Source organism: Abramis brama (genome assembly GCF_963993115.1).
Source record: "Abramis brama genome assembly, chromosome: 19".
In the NCBI taxonomy this organism is placed as follows: Eukaryota; Metazoa; Chordata; class Actinopteri; order Cypriniformes; family Leuciscidae; genus Abramis; species Abramis brama.
This window is the reverse complement of record NC_139981.1, coordinates 13,698,937-13,711,048: the sequence shown is the minus strand read 5'-3', so window position 1 is coordinate 13,711,048 and position 12,112 is coordinate 13,698,937. Positions and strand designations below refer to the sequence as shown.

General features: G+C 40.4%; 1 protein-coding gene across 2 annotated transcripts in view; it reads left to right on the top strand.

Annotated features, from left to right (window-relative positions):
* The window catches only part of adka (adenosine kinase a), a 162,965-nt gene that overhangs the window by 73,497 nt on the left and 77,356 nt on the right, over nucleotides 1–12,112 (top strand). For both annotated transcript variants that reach the window (XM_084093220.1, XM_084093221.1), the window contains exons 5-6: nucleotides 566–738; nucleotides 5,436–5,544. In XM_084093220.1, coding sequence (XP_083949346.1) covers nucleotides 566–738; nucleotides 5,436–5,544 — 282 coding nt within the window. The remainder of the gene's footprint in view (nucleotides 1–565; nucleotides 739–5,435; nucleotides 5,545–12,112) is intronic.

Genomic DNA, 12,112 nt, shown 5'->3' with positions numbered 1-12,112 from the left:
CATGAGCACAACATTAAAATGCATTGTGTTCAAATTATTAATACTAAAACATGGTAAAAAATAAAATAAAAAAATTGATAATAAATGTAAAAAATAGAAAATGTTAAAAGGCTTAGGAAAAATTAAATGTTTTGAATTTGAAGCTGTTGTAGTCACACAACTGAGTTTTCATCATTGATCATTGCTGTCATTTGTCACAAACACTACATTATATTGAAATTCCTAAAGAATGACTCACTCATTGTTCCCTTCCTTTACCACTTTTTAACCCTGAATTCGAGAAAATGTATTTGTTTTTTCACCTTATCAGTTTGCTATTACTTCCTGTTTTCACTAGTTATTCTCTTGCAGAGTTGCACGCATAGGGGCCTCTCTACCACGGCCCATTTTGCCTTTCCAGGAATTGTCAATATATAGACAACTTCCTAGTTCCTGGATATTTGATTTCCAGTCTTTTTTTTTAACACTCAGATATGGAAGCTGTGTTTACGTGTTATAATAATCGCTTTTCCTCCTCTCTCTTTCCTTTTTGCTCCCCACCCGCTCGATCTGTCCTTCCTCTCAGTGGATGATCCAGGAGCCGCACAAAGTCGGCACCTTCTTTGGCTGCATCGGGAAGGATAAGTTCGGGAAGATCCTGAAGGAAAAGGCAGAGGAGGCCAACGTGGATGCCCGCTATTACGAGCAGAGCGAGGAGCCCACGGGGACCTGCGCTGCCTGCATCACTGGCGACAACAGGTCAGCCACCCCTTTCCTCTAGGGAGGGCCCTTATCGCTTCCTCAGGATAGCACCCCCCTGCACACACAGTGCACATTCACACACCCCACCTCACTATGCACTGGGACTCACTGTTCCCTCGCCGGCTGTTCTGCTCTTTTCCGCCAGAGCTCTTGATTTATTTATTCGCCGGGGTTAGATCAGCACAGAGGTATTTTGATACACCGCATGACTTGGCCCTGAAGGGTGCTAGATTCCATGACTGAGCAGATATGTGAAACTGCTTTGGCCAAATTATGTGCTACCTACATGTCTGAACATTTGAGCGTTTGATGTGTTTAAGTGTTGTTTACTATTTCTCTGCTTGCGATTTGTAACCATTTAAGCTTATTGACTTATCATTGTATATAAATCTGGAATTTGTACAAACTCTGGGGATTTGTTCAAGTGAACAGCAGGTTCAAACTCCTGATGGATCGCTGTCTCATTCTTTGACCATCCCCATATAATCTTAAAGGAAAATGTATTATCAAAAAATACAATTCTGATGCCATTGATAGTAAGTGTGGGAGCTTAATAATAATGAGTTTAATTATTCTGAATATTTCTCAATGATTGTGGTTCCTTAATGATTTTATTAATTATTCTTTTAGCTCTTGGTAAGAAATATTTAGTAAAAGAACTTACTCAGAAGTTTGAGATTATTTTGAATTTTAACAGAACAGATGTGACGAATCAGATATAAATAATAAATTATATATAAATTCTATGTTATATAATTATCTTTTTATTAAATTTATTAATTTGATTTGGGCAGGTGTGAATACAGCAATCGAACTCGGGTGCGGACCAAACAATCGAACCGAGACCCAGCTGAAGAGGTGGTCTCGGTACGGTTCCAAACGAACTCCGGTACGGTTCGTTTACGGTGTGAACATGAACCGACCCAATTGCAGAAAACTGCGCCTTTTTATTTGACTGCTCTTATGAGGATACTTAACAAAACGGACATTTTGGCATAATAATTATTATACAGACATCCCAAGTCTCTCGGAAGTTCCGGGAGTCTCCCGCATGTCGATAGCGGCTCCCTGATGCCCGCAAATCAGTTAAAATCTCCCGGAATCTAGAGCGAGCGAGCAAGAGCGCGCGCACGGCAGAGAGAGGGAGCGAGAGACCTTGCGTGTGTGTGCCAGTGTGCCTCACGAAGCGCATGTAAGGACCCAAGCAATCAATTGTCAGTGCGGGCGGGCTTGTATCTATACTACCATTAGTTTCTTCATATTGCGTTTGTAGAGAATAACACCAAATCAGTAAAATAACAAATATTACATTACGAAATATCTCCATGCTGAGCCTGTTTGTGCACTTCCTGCTTTTCCCTGCTTGAGAATTCCTGTCCAATGAATGGACGACCTTAGCACACGTGTGGTTTTGTTTACACATTTTGGTTCACTTGCAAAAAGAGCAGTGTGAAAGCGAACCGTACCAAAAAAACAAAAATCAACATTCTATTTGGTCCGGACCAAAGCAAGTGAACTATCAGACTTTCCTGGTGTGAATACACCCTTAGTTATTTGTTTATAGTTTTATTTCCATTTTATGTATATACTTATATGCATTTATATTATTGTATGTTTTACTTGTATTTTATTAGTCAGAAATCACAAAATGAAAATGTATACATTTCGGTTCCGTTAGTGAGTCTAGTAACTGAGATTTATTCAGTAAGATTCTCTAAAATGAACTGGCTCATAAGAGTCATTTGTTCAAGAATCAGTATGTTTCGTGCGATTCTCTAAAATGAACTGGCTCATAAGAGTCATTTGTTCAAGAATCAGTATGTTTCGTGCTGTATATTCACAAATGTGCTGCTTAGTAGTAATGCAGGAAACGCTGTATTTTGGAGCTTGAGAGACATGGTCACTATAAACTGTTTTTGTATTCTTAGGAGTTACACTGAAAAACTTGTATACTTTACTTATGAAATAATCATTCCTGGGAGGACTATTCCTTTAATAATAATAAAAAATGCATGCATTTGCAGGGGCACCGGTGTCAGTAACATCAACTGAATAATAGATGCACCTCTGAGGCAGTCGTGATCGTTCAGGTGGTGATCTGCATTTGTTTTGCATGTTGTCAGCCATGCTATTGCCTTTTAATCAGAGCTGCTAACAAAACTATTGCAAGTGTTGTGTGTACATGAGCAACCGCTCACAGGTGTGTCCCCTCTGAGGCAAGCTGACAAAAGAGAGAGCCTTTAGATCATTCTGGTTGCTTTATTGTAAATTTTTCTCATCCACGCACTTGCTGTAAAAGGGTTAATGTTAAGAGAGTTTTGATAAAAGCAAATGCTAACGGATAGCTTCCTCCAGGTATCATAGACCACCTATGATATAACATGACATAAGGTCATGTTACGTATGTTTAAAAGAACCCATGTAGCCCAAGAATATATGAAAGTCGAGAAGGAGATTTATGAGGACTGGTCTCATTGTTTAGACTGTCATAGAGTTAGTGTGAGAGGGCTATGTATTAGAGACAGTTTGAAAGAGCAGTGGCTTGTATAGCTGTCAGCCTTGGCCTTATGAGGCTCTTCTCATTAGCACCTCACCTGTCAAAGCAGACCCTTTCATTACAGGAGATTCACAGACCTGCAGCTCAGGGCCTGAAAGCGGCTTGATCAATATCTTCCTCAATACTTTCTCCCTGCAGCTATGCAGCGCACCTGTACACAGCCGCCGGTGAGACAGGCCAGACGGGAAACGGTGTTAAAAGACTGGCTTGGGAGGGGGGGGGAGGGAGAGGTCACGGGTCTACAGCCTGCAGCGAGAGGTCTGCCCTTCCTCTCAGCACTGCTTCTCTCTGTGAGCGGTAATGATAGCGTGGAGGAGAGTCCGACACAATCTGCCTGGTCAGATCAGCGTGACTCTGCCACTCTAAATGCTTATTATGCCTTAATGGATTTGATTTTGATTAACACGATGACATCGAGCGGAAGGGTGTCAGATCTGCATCTTGCATGTTCCACTGTGAAAATTACAATCAGTTGCTTTTTTTGTCAAGGGGATCAACCCGAACCACCTTTGTAACCATGACTTGTGCAGGGGTGGAAAATACAGCGTCTCTTGGACATTGCGACAACACGCTACTAATGCAGCTAGCCTCGTCCCCCTTTTATTTTTTGTTTATGCCTTAGGCTGGAATTATTTAAATTTGTGACTTGTACATTCCCAGAAGAAAACTGAAGACTCCAATCGAGGCGTTCAGAAACCTTGCTTACTGATATACAGTGGAGTAACTCCCTTTGGAGTGGACTTTGTGCTTTTTCCTTAGACCTTTTTCATGCTCAAATAGCAACATTAGCATGTTGAAAAATGTAAAAAAGCATAATAGGACCCCTTTAAAATAATCTAGGATTTTATAATGTCATTTATCGGCCCCATGAAAATAATCATTACATGAGAATAAGAAGCATGAAAATAATTATTAGCTTACTGTACTGGCCTGAAATTTTAATATTGGTGCATTTCAAATACATAGTGAATATAGATAGGAAATTTCAATTTTGATATTGTGCATGCTTGTTAAAAAGGGTTCAAAAGAATATAAATGTAAACCAAGTGTAACACATATTTTTGTGTGTGTACTGTACATATTTCTGGTTACTTGATTTACATTTATATTCTCTTGAATCCTTTTTAACAAGCATGCACCTGTTCATAAATGCCCTGTCTCTGCCATTTCTATCAATGCTCTTCACTTTTCTTCCAAAAGCCATAACCGCAGGTCTATTGATTCTCATTTGTGGCCTGACTGTGCATAGCAGTGCTTCTTCTGTAAGGCTAATGCTGGTTCATTGTAGCGGCTGGCCTGTTGGGACCGCATCCTCTCAGTAACAAGTGAATAATGAGAGTGGTTGTTTTTCAAAGTGGAATTAGTTGTTTTTGTTGATACGAGGACCACCGGGAGGTTAATGGAGAAACAGCAGTCCCGGCGGACGTTTGCAGTTCTCCTGAATTATTGATTTGTTTGTTCATTTATTTATGGGAAAGGTCTTGTAAGGCATTTGCACTTAAATAAAAAGAAGAGAAATAAAGAAAAAAGTGTGTTGATATTTAATTCTGGCAGAGCTGACACAAAGCAGCTGTTTAGAAAACCGTAGTCCATATGTTAGCGTATTCCGCCTACAGCAATTTACAAAGTTACAGCAGCAACAGCACGTTTTCAAGGAGCTACATAATTTACACAATCACCCTGAAGATAGAGTTGGTTTCTCTACTGCATTATGTGGTTTCTTTCATATAAAGCCATTTAAGAGAAGGAAATGGCCATTGGTGTTATGTGAAATAGACGGTGCCTTTGGGACATATAATGATGATAATTTGAAGATACAATTTTTCTCCATAACCTTCTGGAATATGTACAGTTATTTTAGATTATTTATGTCCTGTGTATATAAATTAAAATGTATACATTTGAGGTTATGTTTTCTTTACAAAAGACAATGTACAACAATTTAAAAGATTTTTAATTTCCAGTCCTGGAAGCTGGAAATTATATTTCCATTAATTAAATCCTTTAGGTAATATTCAAACACACTTTTTTGCTGGAAAATAATGGCTTACTCTGCAAATGATTTGTTTATAATATTGACCCAAATCTATACTCTGAAAGTTAGATTTACTGTAGTTTTGTGTTTTTGTTCCGTTAGGTCTCTTGTTGCGAATCTCGCTGCTGCAAATTGCTACAAAAAAGAGAAACACCTCGATCTGGAGGAGAACTGGAAGCTTGTTGAGAAAGCCCAAGTTTACTACATCGCTGTAAGTAGAAATGCCTCTCTTGACACTTTTGCACTTTTCTTGCAGTTTGTCACCATGTGTTGCGAAGTGTTAAAATTCAGTTTTTCAAGTTGCTGGCAGTTTGTTTATTCTTTTTTCAACCAAACTATCAGATTGCCGAGGGTTCGACTTTTTCCTCTTGATGAAGAATAAGAGATTGTTTAAATGTGTTTTTTTTATTGTGATCTAATGGTAGAAACATTGTCATAGAGTATGTAACTTCTGTTCCAAACCCTACAATGCAGCGATGCATGAAGTCCCGAAGGGCCGTAACTGGTACTGCAAGGTGGGAAATGCAGTCTGAAGCACAGCTTGCAGCATCGTGCTCTTTGACCTGTGAGAGTCTAGAGGTTTGATCGACAGGTCACGAGGGGGCGGAATGACTCCCTCTGAAGATCATCGGCCAGACCGAAGCTTACATTTACTGCACATGCACCTTAAGCCCTTGAAAAAACATGTTTGTCTAAGCGCTTGTCTGCTCCGTCAGTCAACTGTGCTGGTTAATTCTGAGTACACTCTGCGAGATGAGATAGATGCAAAAAGACGCTGCTCGTAATTACCGGTAATCAAGGTTGGTGTGAAACGAGCGACCCCATTACACTCCGACCTTATTGTTAATGAGCCATTGCAAATGTGATTGGGATGGCTCTTCATGTGAGTCTGTACCTGCTGTAAGCTCCATTCATCGAGGGAAAGTCTGGCATCCGCACGGACTCGGACATCATTTGTTGAATACCTGTATTGTAGGACTGTGATTAACCTCGATGCAGGAGTCAGTCTTTGAAGCTCAATTTGGCAGCCATTGTAACATGACACTCTAATCAAATCATTTTCGTCCCTGATTAAACGTTTTTCATCACACTGTCGTTTGGTGAATGGGAAGCTCGAGGCTATACATGAATATTGAGGAGCCGTTGTGTATTGACGGCCTTTGTGTTTTCGAACTTGACTGAATACGCCAGCGTTTATGGGAAAGTGCCCTGATGGCTCTGTCGCTTCATCGGCTTGTTGTCACGGTTGCTTTTTTTCGCGCAAGGTGCTCCACCAAACATTGAGATTCGCATCAAGTCATGCCTTTGGATGAACGGCTGTCCTCAACGGCAGAGAAAGAAAGCGAACGAGCAAGCACATTCCAGTGTTTATTGAAAGTCTTGTCCCCATTTTGTCAAGCCTTTTCGGTAGTGCTTGTTTGACAGCGATCCTGAGGGAGAGGTGATAGTTTCTGTTGTGATGCCCTGCTCAGTTTGTCCGAGGCTCAAATTTCAGCTGAGATTGGAGTGTTGAGCGTCCCAGCGAGCAGGCTTGTTTTTCCTCCACAGGTCCAAACCGAGTTGTGATAGCAGCTTCTTCAGGTCTCCGCTCAACAGACATGTTTAATGCATTTGGCCAAGCTGCACAGCTACTCCAGCCCCCCATTTTTCTTGTTCTCGCTTGCTCTCTTTCTGGCCAGAGGCAGCCCGGTGATGGTCGAGGAGTGTGAGAATTGATTATCCAGCTAGAGAAAGTTCATTACTGGAGTAGATCTTCTCCCACCTTAATGGTGGAGCAACTGTTCCTGAATTCTGCCCCTGGTCACAGTTTGGCGAGCAAGTAGACATGGAACCGGTCCCTAAGGGAGCCGGCTTGACCGCAGCATGAACACTGACTGAGTTCTCGGTGGTCGAAGTCTCTATGGACTTCCTCTTTTTTTCTACATGCACTTGTTTCTGAGAAGGGACTCCAGTGCTTGTTTTGGCTGGGCGTCAGATCTTGATAGTTTGAACTGAGAAACTGAAAACAGGCCAGTTGATCAAATAAACTGAGTGCTCTTGTTCGTAGTCCTGCTGGTTATCTGGGAGTCTCTGTATTCGACTGACGCAGGATTATGTAAGCGATTTCCTCTTCCACATAACCATCACAGGCTGTGGCACCAGCCAGTCTGTCCTTGTTATGCATCAAGCCGCATCTCTCTCTCTCTCTCTCTCTCTCTCTCTCTCTCTCTCTCTCTCTCTCTCTCTCTCTCTCTCTCTCTCTCTGAGTATCTCTTCTCCTCTGTTTGCACAAAGAGACTTCCCTTATTGTCTAATGAATGCAATCTAGACTAATTCATTAGGGCTGGTTAAAAATATTGATTTTCTGATTAATTGTCAATCTAGATATCAAGTCATAAAATCCCAAGATAATTTTTTTTATTTTATGTACTGCATCATTTATACAGCATAACCAGTGTATTATTCACAAACAATGATGAACCAGTTATTTTTAGTGAGTCAAATACATACTACATTAGATCCATCTGAGTGGTTAATAAATTAGCATCAAGTTCATATTTTAACAAAAGAATATTTTTATATTTTCCATATGTAGCTGTCTGTCGGTATATCTGTCTCTGTCTGTATATCTATTTGTCGATATGTCTGTCTGTCTGTCTGTCTGTCTGTCTGTCTGTCTGTCAACAAATATTAAAACATGCAATTACTGGAAGTAATGATAGCTTGATATTATTTTAATAACTTGATTTTAATTTGACACTAATTTAATCAAACAAAGAATTGGTGAATCAGGATCAAAACAGGAAATATATTAATATCTGAAATTGTAATTCATCCACCTTTTGGGTCCTCTGCGTAAAAGTGATAATTAAATTCCAGTTCATTTAAAATGCAAATATCTTGGCTGGGTTTGTAGTGAGTTAGGCTGGATTTATCATTTGTGGCTGTGCAAATATGTAATTGCCATGTAACTGGCAACCGTGTGAGCCCATCTGTGAGATCACAATACAGTGGTGGTCAATCTTCAGCCCACCCCCTTAGAGAGCTCTTACACTTGACTACTTCAGATCTGGTCAGATTTTCTCTTGGCTCCCTTGACATTATAGGAGAGCACATTGTGACGGCACCCCAGTCCACTGGCAGAATTCTTATCTGCTATTTACGGAATCATGGCCCTAAAATTGTACCGTATCATGGCATCAATCAGGGCTGCTCCATTTTCCACCTAAGCACCTCTCGGTAACCAGCTAGATTTACTCATTTAATGGTAAACAAGGACATATTGTGAATCGTGAGTGCAGAGGTCTGCTCGATAGTCCTCCGCGGTGCATTTTGCTGAGATTGTTTTTTAAAGAGGGCTGAGTGGAGACCATCCAGCGCCATTTCCACTTAATGCACTGTGGCATGCTTCTGTGCAGTGATAAGGGAGGCCTCCTTGAGCTGTAATCTCCATTGACCTTGTGTTCAGAGTGGAAGACATCCCTGTGTGAGCATGAAACCAAGCAACTCGCTCACTTTAACCTCAGGGATTGATTTTAATTTACCCTGATGGTTTTCTATTGAAAGCCTAGATATGCATTTCCTGAAGGAAATACCAGTGCTTGCAAGAAAAATAGTGGCTACAGATGGGTAAAATTAAGTCTTAGGCTTTGGTTCTGCATAAATTAATTGCTGAATTATTGGTACTTTTTTGTTTTATTGACATTCAGCACATGACTTAGTCAGTTCACAGTCATAGAATCCACTCAGTCGCTGTAAAGTGTAAAGGCGATTATAAATAATTATATATGCAAGGATGAAACAACCAATTACATAATGATTCAGTAAGCAAATATGTACATTTATAGTGTTTGTGTGTATGTATGAGTAAATGTATGTGTGTGTATACTGTATGTCTATATCTATATATGTACTGTATGTATGTGTATATAACTATAAATGTATGTATACGTATACAGTGTGTGTGTGTATATATATACATGCATGCATACATACATACATACATACATACATTGTAAATTTATAAATGTATTTATATTTTTAAGTAATATAAAAATATATTACTATTATTTTTATAAAAATATCAAAACAATATATGTTAATATATTTATATTTTGTATTTTTCATTATCTTGATTAAAATAGTTTTTATAAGCGAGTTTAAAAAAAATCAATTATATCATAAATGTACAGTAATTTAGACAAAGCACAGACTCCACCTAAACTAACTTACAGTAAGGCTGAAATCATCTATAAAATGATGTTTGGATGCATTTTGTCATGTAGTTCGGGCTAAAATAATTGGAGAAGTTATACTTAATGTCAGAGGTTAGAACAAAGAGTGTTTCAGGAATATCAATACTGTGCCGCCTTGCAAGCTCTGTAAATATTAACAGCAATACTCTTGATTGTTGTTCCCCTCGTTTCTTCTTCTCCCCTCCCTCTTTCCTCAGTTTCATTCATCTGTAAATCAGATTAGCGTGAGGGAGTTTGTGCGGTAAAGCACTGATTAATGATGCCTGCTGCCGACTCCCAGTGCGCCCGCTACCGAAGGGTGCAATTGGAAGAGATGAGAGTTAATAGAGGCTCGGGCCGGGCCGGGCAGCGTGCCGCTCTGCCACCGTGGCATGGCAGAGGACAGCATGCAGGCAGAACAGCCATTTTTCACTGGAGAAGAGAAAGAGGGGAGGGAAGATGAAGGAGGGAGGGGTGTTGAACTTGTGCCAAATGTTTGGTGGCAGGCTGTTGCTAGGAAATCAGAATCCTGAGGCAGAGTGTTCTTCAGTGAGCAGTAATGAGAGACAGGAACAGAGCTGCAAAAAACACACACTCCAAAAATGGAGATGGATTTCAGATACTGAGCACATTCACAGGGCCAGTTGTGCTGTGAGTTCTGTTCTGATTTCTATTGGAATGTGAAATTATGGTCAAAATGTCTGTTAAAGGGATGGTCCTCCCACCAAAAAATGTATTCTGTCATAAATTACTCTCCTTTATGTTGAAGGGAGATATTTAGAACAGTGTTCAAGTTGCTCTTTTTCACAACTATCTCTAGTCCCCATACACGTTCATTGTATGGAAAAAGAGCAGCTTGCACATTCCACTAAATATCTCCTTTTCTTTTCCACGCAAAAAATAAACTCATACAGGTTCGGGACAGCATGAGGATGAGTAAATGTTCACAGGATTTTGGGGTTTACTATCCCTTTAAATCGTCCTTTTCATCATAAACAATACATTTTAAGCAATTATTTGGAGCCTTTAAATATTTCCCATATATTATATTATAATTATCCAAGTAATTAAGATAAACAATCAGTAATAAAAAATACAATGTAATTTATTTCGATCATTGAGTCATTTTCTCGTTAATTTAAAAAGCATTTTCAGTGTTTCCTGAATTTTTTTTAAATATAAAAATTACATGAAAAACTGAGTAAATGATGTTCATTTTTAAGCAAACTATCCCTTTGAACCATCCTTCTCGTCATAAACATAAGAAAGCTCAAATTTGTTGTGTTTTACACCTGAGCATTAACCTCAGCATGTCATTTGTCTCTGCTGTGAGTGAACACGCAGTCTCTGAAGGCATCGACATAGGAGCAGCATCCCCCCAAAAAAGGTGTGTACGTGTTCACATTAAGAGGGAGGAAATAGAAATGGGGGTGTGGTGAAGTGTGAGAGAGATGAAGATAATTAAAAGCTGGGTCCAATGGGCCTCTGAGGCCCCAGCTGCAGATGGTTCTAGAATAGGCCAGGGACATAAAAGAGGAGCTCTTGACACTTGCAGGCGTGTGCCAGTTCCACTGAGTGGATGCTTCGTCCAGGGAGGATGTGGCTGTGCCGTGGAGGAAGCCGTGAAAGGAAGTGTCATCTGTGAAAAAGAAACACTGTCTGTTTTTCACTCTAACACTATCTATAGCTTACTTTTCACATTATGTATTTGCCTAGCATGAGCTTTCAGACCTGTAAGTGCTATGGTGCACACAAAGCAGGTTGAGCTACGTCTAAAATACCGTCAGCAGAGCTGGAGAGAGAAACCATTAACTGATACAGCAAGCAGTATGGCAGCCTACACCCTGAAGTGGCATTATTCTCTCTCTCTCTTGCTCTCTTTTTCTCCATCACCCTCTCCCTCTGTTTTTTCCTCTTCCTTTTTTCACCAATCAGACATCAGAGTTCCCTGGCAACCAAATTGGGCACAGGGTTGGGGGTTGGTTGTATTTCATACTCATAATGACACCTCGTTCACAAGGGCTCTGCCGATGATTTCAGCGAGGTGACTCGCAATGCCATCCCTCCCACGTAGGTATTGCTGCTTTTGCTCAGATACACACTCACGCTCGCACACAGGCAGCCCTCCTGCTGACCTTGAGCTGAATCTGGCGTCAGCTGCCCGCCAAACTGTATCCCCCCCCACCCCACCCCACTCAGTTCCACCCAGAAAGATCACACAATGCAAATGCAGCTAGGGAGGGAAAGAAAATGACTGGCAGCCGCCCTGTCACTGCAGGCTGGTCACTATGGTGGATTGTGCTGATGAAATTTAAATGGTGCTGCTTAATAGGGTTGTCACAATACTAATATTTTAGTAAATACTAGGACTAGAATTATATTATATTGCATTATATTTAGGGGCCAAGCACTGAAAGTGCATAGGCACCTATTGAAATCGTTGGCATTCTTTATTATTATTATTCCGTTTCTTCTTCTGCTCGGGAAGTCTATGGCAGCCCATAGACCCGCTTGCTGGAAAGTTATGAAATTTGGCACACTGATAGAGGTCAGTCCCAACATTAA